This window comes from Megalops cyprinoides, chromosome 6 (genome assembly GCF_013368585.1).
Source record: "Megalops cyprinoides isolate fMegCyp1 chromosome 6, fMegCyp1.pri, whole genome shotgun sequence".
Classification (NCBI taxonomy): domain Eukaryota; kingdom Metazoa; phylum Chordata; class Actinopteri; order Elopiformes; family Megalopidae; genus Megalops; species Megalops cyprinoides.
Window position 1 is genome coordinate 28,000,944 of NC_050588.1, and position 17,604 is coordinate 28,018,547.

The 17,604-nt window shown below is 41.8% G+C and overlaps 2 protein-coding genes across 2 annotated transcripts in view; one reads left to right on the forward strand and one right to left on the reverse strand.

The window, feature by feature from the left end:
* Positions 1-17,604, reverse strand: part of LOC118779598 (centromere protein P) — an 86,834-nt gene that overhangs the window by 13,810 nt on the left and 55,420 nt on the right. The gene's annotated exons all lie outside the window — the stretch shown is intronic.
* ecm2 (extracellular matrix protein 2, female organ and adipocyte specific) lies at positions 1,514-16,087 on the forward strand. Its single transcript, XM_036530376.1, has 10 exons — positions 1,514-1,589; positions 3,885-4,171; positions 7,128-7,316; positions 9,403-10,122; positions 10,501-10,616; positions 11,910-12,045; positions 12,295-12,452; positions 13,528-13,667; positions 14,872-15,198; positions 15,842-16,087. Exons 2-10 carry the CDS (start codon positions 3,913-3,915, stop codon positions 16,008-16,010), a joined length of 2,214 nt encoding a protein of 737 aa, XP_036386269.1. The 5' UTR covers positions 1,514-1,589; positions 3,885-3,912; the 3' UTR covers positions 16,011-16,087.

The window sequence follows — 17,604 nt, forward strand, 5'->3', positions numbered from 1 at the left end:
CTCACAACTATTTTGGGATCAGCTGGGAGAGGGAAGGATGTCCCATGCCAGAAAGACAGTTTTATTTTTCACTATTAGAAAGTCATAAAGAAGTCTAATTGGCCCGACGATCTGAAACAATGCCCTGAAGTCAAAACAGATTATTACATTTTTATAGCCTCCCCATCCTTTAATTATGATATGTTTGCTTAGCAGAAGCTGTTTTCCAGCTTTCAGGACTGCCATACAAACCCTTGCATGCTACCCTGTACCGGAAGTACAGGGAAATAGCTGCTGGCCATTGAAAAGGAAGCCCTCTTCCCTGACGTATGTAATTTGAACATCAATAATGAAAGGAAAAAGTACAGCTTAAAAAGTACTATGTAACATGCATACATATGACATGTGGAGATATTAGTCTAGGGATGTTAGTGACATGTATGAGTATTAGGTGACAGTAAACTTTCAATGATCATTACTTGTACCGTAGCAGAAAGCAAATGTAAACCAAACACAACAGAACAACTGATACAGGATGAGCACTCCTGCTAGGGGGGTAATGTGTTTTCACCCCAACATGAGCCATCTGCAGGCAAACACTGACAGTTTGTTAGTATAAAAGTCATACTAAAATGTGTCACGCTTGGTCTGACACAGTAAGATATCGGTCCTGGCACGGTGATGACATGTATATCCTGTAGAGGTCCCACGGGGACACATCGTAGAAAGAAGCTGGAAGAATTTAAAAAGCTATGCAGACCCCTCATATACTTTAGTAAACATTTCCACTTTCCACTTGACCTGGCTCGTTTTTATCTTTTATTTGGTTTAAGCAGAAGCAGTATGATAGAAGGGCATCTGCATGTAGATTACAGAATATAGCAATGAGTGGTCAACCTCAAGGGTTTTCTTTTTTTGAGATGTTTGCTTTCAAACTTAAGTTTCAACATTCCAGGAAAATATCAATGTACAAAAAAAAGGCAGGGTACGAATGATTACATTTTTTCCTCACTCCATGATGGTCTTGAGTTCCAGAGAGATTACAGCATTTTTAAAGCCTAGACGTCCCACCCACTGAAATGAGAAAGTGGGCAGGGCAAATAGCCCCATCGGCCAGAACATCAACCAACGGACCTTCAGAGCTCAGAGACCGGGGTGGCTTTAGGACACTCTCCTCCACCTGATATAGCGCTGGGCTGAAAAGAGGACGGATGGGTATTTTTCTTGCCCCCCATACTCGTCCCCTCTGTCCCAACGCGTCGTTCGTGCAGTGGCCCAGTAATGACAAGCGAGGTGGCATCTCAGCGGCTGAGAGCAGCGCCCAAACGCACGCGCTGCCTAGTAATTATGGCAGAGAAAATCACCAACTCCTCTCCCCCGCAACAGCATCCTGTAACTGACCATCCTGTGATCGTGTGGCTTTCAGACACCCAACTTCAAAAGTTTCCGAGGCAAGCTTCGGCTTACCCCAAGCTGCAGCCTCATGTGTTTAAAGCATTTATCAGCTCGGCAGCCGAGCAGACGCACACTGTGACACAGCCGCTGGCAGTCCCAGAGAACTTGGGAAAGAGCGGAAATATTTGGCTTTGCACACTGCCTGCGAACCACTGGTAACGTACTCTGTCCTTTTCTTTCTCTCCCTCTCTCCCTCTCTCTCTCTCTCTCTCTCTCTCCCCCTCTCCAACTCGAACTTTCTCTGTGACTAAAACAGTTAACTTTCATGTGCATTGAGTGCGATTCGGCAGCATTGGGAGTTGTTTGTCAGCGCAAGATTTATGGAGGGAATTATCCTTTAATATGTATTTTGCTTTGCATGCTGTCTTTTGCCATCTGCAGTTAGTAAACTATGGTCATATTACATGTCCTGTATACAAAAAAATGTGCATATGTATACGGCTTGACCGGCCGAAGAGAATGGCATTTTCTACAGCTATCGTTATGGTTACGTAATTGTGTTTTTCCTGAGTTATTGAAGGGGCAGAGAAACAGGATGTATTTGAAGTCGTCGGAGGGTTGTAATCATAAAATCATTTTCTTTGTTCAGCAAGGCTTTTGTTGTTACAGATGTAGTCTCAGAGGAGAGGAGAGAGCTATGAACAATCAGTGTTGCGTGATTTTCTTCTCTGTGCTCTGCAAAAGAGAGTGTCCCAGAGAAAGAAATCCCTACTGCAGACCGTTGCTGCAAAGGGCATTAGGATTATTTTTGTTCTGCCATGATTGCTTCTTTCAAATAATTTCCATTTGAGCCTTGTCATCCTAAGGACCACATCAATTAGAATGCTTTCCATCGTCCCCCCCCCCCCTCTCCACAGTGTAGGGTTGTGGGTTTTTTTTTTTTTTTTTTTTTGCAACAGTTCCTGAACCGATTTATTACTAACCGCATAATTCCAAGCCCCGGGGGCCTGGGATCACTCTGCTGACTGCAGGGAGAAGTCACCACCCCCAGCATGTTTCAACTGCTCTTACTGCTGTTCACAGATAACTGTGTCAGAGTCATTCTTCTCTGCCAGGCCCATGGAAACAGGTCACAGCTCCACATAATTCATTGTATTTCAATGTCACTTGGGGTTGCTTGCCATTTTAACCTCTACAGCTGACACTGTGACCCATTCTGGCATGTCCTGTTTCCTTTGGCCACCTTTGATCGCAATGTGTGGTGTGCTGTTCTGGAAATGTCATTTAAGACAGTAAACATCAGAAGGGTTTTGGCACACAAATATAAGAAGCTTGCTGTGGCGCGGAAGACAGAGACGCTATTCATAGATATAAGCACGGAAATAAACACACAAAAAGTCCATGTTGGATTGTTTTCTAATGAGTGCTGTAATTAGTGATATAATGACTCTGCTCGGGACTTGCTTGGTTATGCCCATCTCTGTTCTCTCATGCAGGAGTTAGCTGCTCCTCTAGGATTCAGATCCTGTATTAGCTTTCATTGTGTGGGTGGCAATAATGTTCCTGAGAGAAGCTCACTCTTGCAATATTGTTTAGGAAAGTAATGTGAAGCCCTTACCAGAGACACGCAAGATGTGAAGGGTCCTGTGTCAAGATCAAAGAAAAAAGACTGACTACAAGTCTTTAATCTTTCTCCAAATGGAATTAAACACAACGTATGAACAGTTTAAAGATGAGGCAAAATTGGCACTTTAAAGCAGTGATACTGTCATAGGCAAAAGAAAAAGTGGACTAGAACACCACCTGCTGAATTCTAACAGGTGCTAATGCATCACCTAGTGTTAAGTGCTTCTTGCTTCAATGTACTAACACATTGTATTAACAATGGAGTTTGTGGCATGGCTAAAATAATGTTTAGCAAACCCTAACTGTTCACATGTTTATGCGATTAGTTGTGCCAAAACTTCTTATTAATTCAAATCATGGGTAATTGGGCAAACAAACATATAGAAGCAGCAATGGAGGATATATGTGCATGCATGAACAGTGAACATGTGTGAAGATAAGAACCAAATGTTAAAGATAAAATGTTCAGTGCTAGATTAAAAAATCCAGTCATAGCTAATAAAGTTTTCCACACACGCACAACACTTCATTAATTCAGTGCAGATATCAGTCTGGATTGGTTATGGCTTTCTGCCATACACTGTATCTCCAATACTCAAGCTGGATAAAATTACTTCTAAGATGCGAGTCCGATTAAAACACAATTTGGTCGCACATTCAAAGCAAGATTTTAAAAGTAATGCAGCGAGTTGTCAAGATCCTCACAAGCCAGGGGGAGATTAAGATCAGTGAAGAGACCTGCAGGCAACATTGTGCCTTGCTATTTAATGCCAGAGACTTGTTATTAGGTGGAATGTTTGGGTAGTAACTGCACATTAAGAGAGGGCTATATCTAGGATTCAACTCAGGGGGGAAAAAATCCTCTTTCTCTCCCGTCTTCCCAGGTCCCTGCACTTCCAGTAAGACCCTGCAATGAGGCCAAGGGTTGTGCTTGCTCTGTGTCTGCTGGTATGCATGGGCCTTGCCCTTGCCCAGGTGGAGGTGGAGAGGGGGAGAAGGAGAAGAGTCGGACTGAAGCGAGGCAGGAACAGGCCCGCGAGGCAGCGGAATTCCAACCCGCTCCTTCGGCTAAGGAGCGTCCCTGCGAACAACGGGGACGATGGCACGTCTGTATTTATTGAGTCATACAAGAGCGTCAATGAGCTGGAGTCCAACTACAATGTCATACCAGGTTAGTACAAGCTGCTTCTTGCTGTGATGCAGATGTTCGAGTGTGTGTGTGTGTGTGTGTGTGTGTGTGTGTTTTTTGGCTGACTCAAATGTAATGTTCAGGGTAATTATCTTTTATATAATGAAACCATTTGATCCTTTTCATGTTCTCTGTATAGTTTGTATACATGGCAAAGGGTGATGGCTGAAATGATGCCAATGAAAGTCAACATGAACAACAAAGGTGTATCCACCAAAACTGGTGATTTTTGTTGACTAGATGTTTTATCAGAACAGTGGCTACAGCTGGGATTCTTTCCACCAGAGCAGAGGATACACTGAGCGTTTCAAACATCATTCAGACATTGACCACCTGTGTTACTTGCATATGTGCACACACGCAAGCACACGCACACACGAGTGCGCACGCACGCATGCACGTGCACACACGCACGCACAAATTCATTAATGAAACAAATGCACTGCAGTCATGGTAACAACAAATAGTGCTGCTGGTCAGTTTGTAGACATAATTCCAAAGACACAGTATCAAGCTGCACAAAACATTTACTGTCATCATCTTCCATACGGATTGTTGGTATCAACACCTGCTTATCAGATGTCTAAACTGTAACCATCCCAGTGCACTTGAGGTTTTGTCAAAGCTATGCTAAGAAACAGATCCTCAAATGCACTGTGATTTCACTTGATGCTATTTGGCTTATCCTGAACACCTGCTTGTGACAAAATATTTGTTTCGTCCTTCCTCAAACCAAGTTAAGGCAACCACCAATCGCCAAGACAGTCTACCATTACCAGCACAGATGTCCATGTGCACCAAGAGCAGTTGCTGTAGAACAGTTGGAGCATGCACTCTATTTGTGCTTAATTGATTTTATACCTGCACTTGATACTCGCTACACACAAGATTAACTAGAGTGGGTTGTCTTTGTGCGGGAACAGTGAGTGTATATCAACAGTATGGAGAGTAAAATGTGAACTCATGAGACCTTCATGAGAAAAACCTCTTCACTACCATGAAGAACAACATATGCATTTACTACTGAAATAAAAGTAGTTCAGCAAGGATACCATTATTATACTGGCATATTCATTAAGTGATACTGTGATTAAATTGCAAAAGCTTTCTGAATGCCAAAAACCACATGACCAATCAGAGCCAAAAAATACATTGATTTATAATGAATACAAATTATTTCTTTCTCTGAGTCACCAGCTTCATTCACAGAAATTTTACAGCAGCATAAGAAACAGATGAAGGTTTTCTACAGCAATGCAGGGCTTAATTCACCTTCTGCATGCACATCATGTATGAAGCTCTGACCCTGTTGGAACTTGGCTGCTGGCCTGTATGGGTTAGCAGTGGTGACCGCAGTCCTGTGTACGGACCACATAGCTGGGCTGGGCTACAGCACTGTACAGTTACTGTGCTCTTAGACTGGACCACAGTGTTGCACACCAGTCATGTGCACTGAAGACATGGCAAGAGTGGATGACTGCTGTACCCTGATCAAGTGCAATGACCGCAAAAACAAAGAGGACCGCCGCTCATTAAGGTGATTTGAGTGGTGAGTGTTGGTGAAATCACCTCTTTACAATAGATTTAGTTTTAGCTGAAAGCCCAATGTAACGTTACTTTGTTTACCTAAAATATTGCGGAATGTTATTTTGTGAAATGAAACGCAACGGCTGAACTTTGGATGATTTCATGCCTGGTGACAAAGATCATAATACCAGGTCATTTTAAGGTTCTTTTGTGAGTTCCGCAATAATCAAGTCATGCCTTTTTGGGGTTTATTTCTGTTGTTTCCCTTTGTTATTGCTAACATGTGTGGAGGACAGAGCCTCCAGACTCAAACAGATGGAGGAATAGACCATTAAGCCAAGAAGTGATCAAATTCTGTGATTCTGTGTAAATTACAGCTGTGTAACAGCTCCATTAAGCCCCAGGATTACGTTAATAGCATTGGATTATGAAAAGTAATTATTATATATCTCAAGTGCTTTTGACATAATGGAAACCTTCGCCTTTATTCTTATATGTATACTTTGTAATAAAGTACTCCTTATGAAAGCTGAACTTATGAAAGCTGAACTTATGGAACCTGAATCAAACAGGCCAACCATTTGAAATGACAAGATCCGGACAGAAAACTTTAATAAACAATACACTGAGATTTTGTAAAACACAAGGGCTGCAAAATTGGTCAACTGTAAACTCTCCTAACAAAGGCACCACTGTTTACCCGTTTTCTGCAAGAAACAAGTACTGTAGTGTGTCCTTATCTTCCCATGTATAGTTGTTGGAGGAAAAGAAAACCCCATAACAAGGACTGAGCTACGAGAACAAAAATTATACAAGTAATTTCATTGTCTCTTGCCCACAGTAAATACACACGGCTGGTGCTTTCAGACATGTAATTATTATGTACTGCTCAAATTGGTACCAATTTTACCTCAACTTTCAAATACAGCAATTTGACACTGACACATGAACAGTAAATAATAATATGCATCTGAAACTGTGACAACTTTCCACTCGTGGACACCCAGGACACACTAGCTGTATTGGTTTATGGCATGCACTATTAACCTACTGGAGATCAAACAAGCTAAAGAAAAAGGAGGTCAATCTATATACTGTACCTTTTTATAATTCTTAAAACAACTACAATACAGCATTGATAAGCAATGGAAGAGATGATAAACATCCAAAATGATAAAAATACTTTGATTGATGCAAACTAGAAAATTCAGAAATCATGCAGTGATGGCAGTCTTGCCATGGAATAACATCACAGCAACAGGGCCTTTCAGCCAAATCAGAGCAATTAAAATGAGGCATTATGATAAACATAGGCACAAAAGCTCTCTTGACAAACACCCAATGACCAGCACTGGAGAGAATGTGTGGGTTTTCCTACAATGTTACTGACCTTGTCCACTTTCTCCCCTAGGGAAGAAGGGGCAGTGTGTGTTCCAGGGCATCACCATGTTTGACAAGGCCGTCTGGTCCCCCAAGCCCTGTGTCACCTGCTTGTGCTCCGATGGGGCGGTGGCATGTGATGAGATCCACTGCCCCCGGCTTCACTGCCCCCTCACCATCACCCCTGTAGGGGAGTGCTGTCCTGTCTGCCACGACCTTGGTATCTATCCACCGCCCCCACCCACCCACCTACCCACCCACAACCCATTCCCCTGTGGTCTCTAATACAAAAGCCAGAACTTCTCACCCTTCACCAGATATTTATGCCTGTGTGAAACAATTATAAATAAGTTTGAACAGATGGTAAGAAAATTGCTCTGAATGGAGAAGATATGTGCTTTTCACCTTGGGATAGTGATTAAGTCAATTGCACAGAAATGTATTTGATAACTGTCGCCAGCCTGTGTTCTGGTCAGCCCCCAAGAACCTCCTTCAACTGTACTAGTGTAAGAATCTGCTGGACTCCAGAGCAGCTGCATGATATTTCATCTTCAAAATATGTGGGTCTAGTTTATATGTACAACCGTAATCCAAAGCCCTGAATGGAAACTGCATGGCGAAGTTTGTTAGGGAGGTACCTCTGGTTTTAGGAAGGCAGGAGGGTACACTGGGAGAGCATGGGGAGCTGTGCAGTCATCTGGCCAGAATTAAGCTGAAGTTTATCTTGGAGACAACTGTTGTTGAACTCATGAATATTGAAAAGCCACCACGTGGTAATTTTTCTAACCTTACAACAAGCTAACCTATAACATCTTAGACCAGAATATAAAAAGTTTAAAATTTTTATCAAGGATGTTATCAAGGCATTTTGCTGGATGGCATTCAAACATATACTTTCCTATGCACTAAGACTGCATGCAAGATAGTTTCCATAATGATCTACTTCAAGACTTTATGAAGCTGGGTTTTATTTTGAAGAGTCTCATCCTAGAATAACAATCGAGGGAAAGACTCACACACACTGTTTGTTGTGAAAGGAACAAAGAGATATAGATGTAGTGGAAGGACTTGCAGCAATGCGAGGAAATTTTACTGTTTCATCCAACTGAGGACATGCCTTCCAGACTGCCTGGGAAAATATTTGAAGTTCAACATGACTCAAGGTTCTGTCTCACATGTGGTTGTCTGGTTTCTGAGACATCACCTTAAAAAAAGAGGTGAACTTTCAAACACGTGCGTCCTGTTTTATGCCTGAAGCTCATCAATGTTTTCCTTAAGCACAGACTTTACAAGACCATTCTTTGTGCACTACAGTGGCCCATTAGTATTGTGGGCTACAGTACTGCATATTACCTGTAAGACCTTCATGCGAGGGGACAGTCACCCTACCTTATATCATGACCTTTCACTGGCGTAAAAACCACTTTTGAAGACCCGGAACACAATAACTCTATGAGAATCTGGTGGAGCAGATTTCAGACTCAGATTTCACTGTGTCCTTTCAGTGCATCCCACAGATAAATTTGAGACAATTGCATGCATTGGAAAAGAACTATTCACTGACCAAGCTCTGGGATGACGGGGTTGGATTGGGAAAAGGGTGATCACTGGAGATTGAGACTGCAACCAGTATTTAATGCAAATCAAATGATCATATCCATTTTTCACTACTTCACTTTCTAAAATGTCTGGTGACAAGAATTTTGTGTTTGTATTGGTTATATGCATTGGTTATATTTGGTGTATACCATTTGCATATACCACTTCCCTCTCTGTTTATAGATATATATACATATATAGACAGCTATGTATGAACTATTCATTTACAATTATATTGTACAATACAATATTGGTCAATTTCACATTGACCAATATATTTACAATATACTGATGAATATAAACCAGTAGAGATTAAATCAGTTTAACAGCTCATGTATTGGCTCAGTACAATACATTGCAGTGGTAGTACAATTTATGTCAAGTGCTGTTCCTTAAAAGACAAAACAAACAATTTCTAGGTGCATATTGATGAAACATATTATACAAAAAAGAGTATACATTTTATGTAGTACATGACATTCGTATTTCAAAATTGGCTTGTCATTTTTACATTTTCTGTTCTGAAATCTACTGCTTAGCAGCATTTTGCACCTTCCAAAATATAACAGTCTGCTATAAGGGAACAGTGCTGTAGAGTGTATGTCTGTTTTGTGTGTGTCTCAGTGTACTAGCATTCTGCCCTTGTCTTTGTCTCCTCCCTTTGTTTCCCGGCCTTGTCACCCTCATGCTGTTGTACACTGCCCCAGTCCCTGATGTCCCCGAACTCTCTGGCGATTCCCCAGAACCCAATGACCCCAGCGAGCTGGGGCCGGCCGCCCCTCGCACCCAGGAGGAGATCGACGAACTGCTGAGGAAGGAGGAGGAGGAGCACCAGGAGATGGAGGAGCAGCTCCAGAAGAAGGACGCGGAGCGCAAGAGGAAGAGGAAGCTGAAGAGGCTGCAGGCCGAAAAACAGAAGAAGCTCTTCGAGGAGAGACGGCGGGAGGAGGAGGAGCTGCGAGAGAAGATGGAGGAAGAGGAGAAGAGACTTGAGGACCAGAGGAGGAGGGAAGAGGAGGAGAAGGCGGCAGAAAAGGAGAAGAAACGGAGGATGGAGGAGGAGCGAAGGCTGGAGGAGGACAGAAGGAGGAGGCTGGAGATGGAACAGAGGGAGCTGCTGAGGATACTGGAAGAGGAAGAGGGGGAGGAAGAGGGAGAGGGAGAGGAGCAGGAGGGGAGGGAGGAAGAAGAGGAGGAGGAGGAGGAAGTCTGGTTGAGAGGAGATGTTTTCCAAATGCCCCCACGGCGCACTACCCCAGAGGGAATCCCGCCTCTCCCTGCCCCTACAGTTGAGGACACCCCCAGATCCAGCCCCTCCCTCCCTGCAGGCTGTATCATCTCTGATGTCACAGTCACCTGTGAGAATGCCAAGTTCACCAGCATTCCACCCCTGTCCATCCCTGAGCTCAAGGCTCTCAGCTTGGAAGGTGAGGAGGCTGACATGGCAGCACATATACCTACTAGGGCCTACTGGGTAGATATGAGGAGGGATAGGTGTTTCAGTTAATCCCAAATTAGTGCAGTAGTCCGTAGACAAGAAGTCGCCTCAGTGCAGACAGAAGTTATGTAGTTCAGACAAGAAGTTGCCTCAGAACTGCAGTCATATACTTCTAATGATTCAAGAGTATGTCTCCCAACCACAAGTCTAGGGCCCTCAACAAAACTCCTAACTGTTTCCCCTCGTAAAAATGTGGGTTTGGTTAATACAGCTGTGGGTCAGATAAATGGCATCTTCATAAACGACTTTGACTTGTTTGATGATTTTAAAATTGTGATCTCACACAAGCCTTTATATGTGCCCACAGGGAATGCTATCACTGCAATTCCAGCAGGGGCTTTCAATGGCATCCCCAACTTGGAGTGGATCAACCTTGGCAAAAATAAGCTCACGTCTTCTGGCATCGACCCACAAGTGTTCAAAGTAAGACGTTAGTCTTCGCTTCTTTTCTCCATGACACAATAGTAGGGCAGAGATTTTCTGTGGAGACGTACATCACTTGTTTTGTGTGCAAAGACAATTCAAACTTTGATGGAGAAATACATTCCTGGTTAAAAACCCAATATGAATCCTGAAACCAGTTCATCATATTACACCTGCAGAGTCAGGTGCAATGTTAAATTTAATGTTCAGATGGAAACTATCTGTAATATTTTGAAATGAGCATAAAATTTGCCTTTTACTCTTCCCATCATGAAGCCTTGAAGAGGACCAAAATGGAATCCTATCTAACACCATATTTCTCAGCAGGGTGGTAACTACTTTTGAAAAGAATTTCAAAAGAGATTGTGGCTTTACAACTGCCCAGCTGCACTCAGCAGAGCTCTCATTTCATCCTAACTATGGGAAAATACGAAGCATTCATGCTTTTTGTGGGGAGCGACCCTGTGAGAGATAATTGCAATTATACACTGTTGAATTTCTAACTCTTTCCATGACAAATACAGACTGCTATTCAGTTAAACAGACAACCGGACATTTAATCCTCAAAGCTCTTTAAAAAAAAAAAAAAAAAAAAAAAAAAAAAAAACCCATCCCATTTCACACTTTGCTTATTATTCCAGCCATAAATACTTTGAAAACCCTGGAGCCTAGGTGCGGCATCATCACTTACATGTCCTCCATTACGTTCTCTGTTTTATGATCTGGGCCACGTTTCAGAGCCTGGCTTTCCTGAATTCTCTGCAATAGAGCTCATGCGTTTCTCGCAACAGGACGCTAGGTCCCTGAACACAGATAGAGTTCTTCCCCCCCCCCCGCTCTCTCTCTCACTCTGACTCTCACTCTTCTCAGACAGAAACCTGCAGGATGCTTTAAAAGAAAAACAAATTCCATGGCACGTGTTTACATAAAACGTCAAGAGTTATTTTAAGAACATGTGCTTTTTCTTTCTTATTTTTTTATTCTGAATCCACGAAGCATCCTGTAGAAAGCAGTGAAGAGGGCACTCTATTTGCACTTTGCATGACAGAGCATTCGGGAAATATGAGCACTGGCAAGATGCTGTTTACAAGAAACTTCCAATTACAATACAGCACAGGAAATACTCAAATCAGGGGACTGGATTACATGTTCTTTGCACATTCAGTGTGTGTTTGTTGGTTATATACACAAAGGTCTCCTTTCAGCTTTTATATGGCAAAAAGCTATAACCATGACTGTGCTCCCATACAAGGCACCCTTAAGCAAATATTTATTTCTTTCCCTTTTTCAAAGGGCCTGAAATTTCTGACTCGTCTGTACATGGATGGCAATCTTCTGGAGCAGATTCCCACAGAACTCCCATCAAGCTTACAGGAGCTGAAGATCAATGAAAACAACCTTCGCACAATCGATGAAAACAGCCTGCAAGGTAATTCTCCCTGGAGCCAACAGGAACCCCTTACGCTCTGCAGAGCTAAATGAAGCACTATTACAAACGCCCCATGCTGAGGCCACACTGTCAAACTCCCCTTTTTTAAAGTAGCATACTAATAACTGCACGGTTTCATTAGCCTATTGAGCATTGGCATTTAATATTGCGATGGAAAGAGCTGTAAAGCAGCTTGCGGTTAAGTGAAATGGACAAGAACCATTTTCCATGCGCTGTAATGTCTGTCAGGTCTGCACAATCTTATTACCTTGGAGCTGGAAGGAAATGTGCTGAGCGAGGGAAACGTGGATCCCTCTGCCTTCCTGCCCCTCACGCAGCTCTCCTACTTGCGGCTGGGTAGGAACCATTTCCGCACCATTCCCCAGGGCCTGCCGGCGTCTCTGCAGGTGAGCTCAGCCAACCATACTACTGCTCAGGCTCGGCGCCAGGAGAAAATACAGAGGGGTGCAACTGCAATCGAAGGGGGTGCACAAAAAGTCATAAATTCTATGTAGACATCGGGATATAACGAGACAACTGGAGTTGCACTGGGGTCCATCAGGGGTGCAAGGCACCCCTAAGCACCCCCATAGTGCCAGGCCTGCCATTGCCTCTGAGCCAGAGTGAAACACTTTTAATTTCACCACCAGCTCAGGTACTAACCAAGCCTGTTCAGAAAACTGATGCACTTACTGTAAGTGAGAGGACATTTATTACTGTTGGTACTTCCTTCTCAACAGCAGAGGCCACATTTAGGTTTTGAATGACACCAATACAGGCAATAACCAGTTCAAGCAACATTCTGCCATGATTCACATTAAAGCCGCAAAATATTGTCTTTACTGTGCACTTAGGTACAACATCGTGTAACCTCTTGTATCATCATGTATGCTTTTACATAACTTGTGTAATAATTTGAGGGGAGTGACTGTGGTTTTGGCTTTGGGGTCATGGTTAGTGGTGTGTCTGAGCTTATTCAAATCACTTAAGTAATTAATTTCGCAGCTGTTCAAAAAGTTGTACCTATGTAGTCATTACAGGGAACCACAAGAAAAAAACACCTTTGATTTGCACTGCATTCAAAGCCAGTTTTTGATTGTAATGACAATGTGACATGTTTTCCAACCAACAGTCAGCAAAGAAAACCCAAAAAGCGTTACCTCTGTGAAACAAACATTTTCATGCCATGCACAGCAAATACGCATTACATAATCAATGGCAAATAACTTTAGCCTTCATTTGTGATCCAACATTTCAAAACATGCTCTGGATTTTACCTGAAAGAAACCTCTTGATTCAAAATAGCAATTATGGTTAACCAGACTACTCAAGTTCACCACATAAATAGATGTTTTCACCTCTTAAAAATTCTAAAGTCGTACATTTTTAAGTGCAGTTGGAGCTATGGTGATGTTATAACGTGCGTAACAAGTGTAACATGCGTAATACAACCATCTTTACAAGTATTACTCTGCTTTTCAGGAACTGTATCTGGAAAACAACGTCATTGAAGAAATATCTGAGTCCGTTCTCAATCATACGAGAAACCTGAATATTGTTGTGCTGAGGCACAACAGGCTGGATGAGACAAGGATTGCTCCTTTGGCCTGGATCAATCATCCGTAAGCGCTGTCATTGATTACGCGTGTTTATTGCGAGAAGTTAAGATGAAACGGTATCTCTGTTGTTTTGAATGTAAACTACAGGCTTATAATGCAATACAGTATAATCGACCCTTCCAGGGAGATTATCTACACAAACAGGAGTACAGAGGTGACTGGAGCAGGGTCAGAAGTTGAGGTCTCAGGCTGAGGGTGCCAGATACATCCAAACATTTGCTGTTCTCATACATTTCCACATTGACCTGCTTAGTATCCCAGCCCCTAATAAGCCTAGCTTCTTTTTGAATGGTGTACAAACCTATGATAGTGCGGGGTGCTTGTGGAAGGGGAGTCAAAGTACAGGCTGTGGGTATAGGCTGTACAGAAGTAAAACTCCAAGAGGTCATGATGACACAGGTCTTGGAACAACAGTGCAGAGTCTGCAAGACTCAGTGGTGCAATAGTGCAGATGGATACCCGTATGCACAAACTCGTTAATACTGGGGACACTCCACACTCTGTATTCCCTTTGGTGTGGTCCGGGAGTTATGGTCTTTGTTTAAGATACTGATGATTGTCAAGCTCTTTGGCTCTTTTGATTTGAGCCAAAATACCAAAACTTTTGTTTGTTTACAGTATTTAAGAGTTTTGATGCAAAAGTAATCAAAACTTCCACATACTTTAAAACAACTGCATTTTTCACTTCACAACCACTTGCTCTGCAACCTATCTTTGATCCCTTACTTAAAAAAATACTGCAAACATCCACGAAGACTGAAATGGGCACCAGTCAGAATTCTTTCAAGGTGAGGTCAGCAGAAACTTGCTGAGGTTTGATTCTGAGCTCACCATGCCACGTGGCCATGTGATTCTAAATATGCTATACATAAGGAACATTTCGGGTCAGTCCAGTTCCCGAGATGTTTAAACTATTGCAGGTGCAGATTTTTGTTGTTCAGCATTAGCACGTAAGGTTCTGTGAATGCATTTACACAACCCAACCTACAATAATTATTGTATGTGAGATTTATCACAAACAACTAACAAAACACTATATTTCAAGACACCCAAAACCACAGCGTTTGTTTCAGAAACAATACATTTTCTCTCAGGGATGAATATAAACTTTCCATGTACCATCCTCATTCATACATCCAGATGCTCCATTTTTAATTCAAAATGCATTAAATCTCATTTCTCCCTTGTTTTTTTTTATTTATCAAAGGCACCTGGAGTCCATAGACCTCTCACACAACAAGCTTTATCACGTTCCATCATTCCTGCCAAGATCTCTGGTCCACCTGGTTCTTGTTGGTAACCAGATTGAGAGGATCCCTGGCTACGTGTTTGCCCACATGGAACCTGGCATAGAATACCTGTATCTCTCCTTCAACGACCTGGAGAGCGACGGAATCAACCCCGTGTCCTTCTTCGGGGCGTTCCACTCCTTGACGGAGCTGTTTTTAGACCACAACCAGCTGACCAAGGTGCCCCTTTCAATCAGAGAGATGAAGTCGCTGCATTTTCTCAGACTGAATGACAACAAAATAAAGTGAGTATATGCTTTACAATGAACCTTCCTCCTTCCTCATTACTCTGGACAATTCAGCTACAGTAGGCCTGTTCCCACAGTCACAGGGCTGGTAACAGCAGCAACCGCAACCACAATGGGTACCGATATTACTCACGGTCTAAGTCGTGGCCGCATAAAGGCAGAATTATGCGTAATAAAGTCAGAGCTTCGCGGGAGAGGCAGAGACTTGCCAATGTGTGGTGCAAGTCAATTCTGCTGAGTTACCTTAAAGCACACTTGAGAAAAAACTGTAAACTGTTACTGATGACAATGCAGGTTTTGCCTAATATAATATATGTGTAGGCCCCATTCAGAGTCAAATTCATGCAACTCATATTAATCCATTTTGGTGTAAATGCGCCAGTAGGGAGCAGTTGGCCCTATGGACCAAGTAAATCCTCCCTAGTGCTATGATGACAGACACTGTGATTTATGTTTGCACTGTGGTATCACCACACCCCCACCCTACAGCAGGCTGGCTATGCAAGTCCTTGCATTCTTTAAGGAAAGGTTACTGTATATTTAGAAAATCCATCAATGTGCTATATAGTCAGAATAAATTAAAACCGACTGCTCTCAGTCGTGAGTCTATCCATATTCATCTGGTCCCTCATTCTTCCAGGAATTTTTCGGATGAATCCATCTGTGACCCCCTGAGCGATGAGGACTCAAATCTTATGACGCTGCGTCTGGAAAACAATTTCATCGACACCAGGAAAATTTCTCCCACCGCTTTCTCCTGCATAAGATCATACTCCAGTGTTGTTCTAAAACCTCAGAAGACTCAGTAGTGTCCTTCTGTTCGTGTTTTCAAGCACAAGCCAAAGAAAGCAAAAATCAAGCTTTACTGCTTTACCAGACAACCACTACATCCAACAAGTACTGAGAAAAAACAGATGAAATATTTTCTCATTTTAAGATTACATTAAAATAAGAATGTATAAGATAATTTTTGTATTTTATAAGATTCTGAACTATTTTATAAAGTTAATTTATGTATAATATGCTCTTGTTGTGAAACATAAATGGCTCACATTTTCTTACTCTTTAGAAAATAATTTCATATAGATAATAGTATATGAATCTTTGTCAAAATACGAGCTTAAGAAAATGGGATGTTTTTTCAGTCATAAATGACAGTTCAGCAAAGTAAGTCTTTTAAGCCATCAAATCTTGCAATGAGAAAATGTTTTTTTTTTTTTCCATTTTTGCACTATGGAGATCACTTGCATCTCCATCTCATGCTTTCCAAAGAGAGGTGCATTGTTTGTACATGCAGGAGTCATTTTTATCAGTAATGCAATCACCAGGTGCTGTGAAGCTGGACTTCTTCCTGATAGGAACAGCATGCCCATTGTTGCCCTCGTTCTGTGATTGCTGGCTCCTGTTCAGACACTTCACTGCTGATGTCGTGGGGGAACGACTGGGGCCACTTTGTAGTCTCCCCAATGGAAAAGATAGGCATCATAGTTTTAATGTATGCAAGTGCACGCAAGATGTATGCACCATGTATGCAGGTGAAATGTGCTAGCATGACCTAACAACATTAGATCAAGTAAGTGTTTAGCTTCTGGTTATTTTGGTGTGAATCTAACAAATTTAAACAGATTAGGTCTTGAATAAACAGATTAATGTCCTGAATAACGTCGTTCAAGACAGAAATTGTCAAAAGGCAATGAAAGATAACTTGCATAATATTGGTATTACACAAGAGACATTAAAAGATAGATAGGGACGTATGAGAGACAATCACAAGTTTTCATAGTGACATATTTGAAGTGACTGCACATCTAAGCAATACCCACTGCGAATCAGTTTAAATTTAGATCAGTGCACATACAGAATGTTGCAGTCATCACTGTGTGCACTGTCTGTGTCCTAATACTGTTTGTATTTTTATAGAATTGTATTGTTTTTGTTACCACAACTTGATACTTATTCTATTAAGTGTTTGACCTTGTCTGTATTTCTTTGCCACTTGTACTTTGCTGCCTCAGATTAAATGTGGGGTGATAAAGTTTTAGTACAAATTAAAATGTATTACCAAAAATTAACATTTAGCATACATGCAAATAATATAAACAATCAACATTTATAATGGACAATATTTACAAGGGTTTAATTATTCAAACAATAGTGATGTTGAAAATTCTGAACTAAACAAAATAATAAAACCAATCAACAAAGCAACAGTTAATTGTGGTTTATATAATGTGATCTTCTCTGATACTTCAGTCTTACTGTACCATGCTGTGAGAATACCTGATCATGTATGACTATATCCTATGCACAGAAAAAAGGACAGAAAAAACAATGATTTGATTACTGGTAGTTTAAAAAAATGGAGAACATGATCATTCGGTCATACGTAGTTCAATGAAGTGA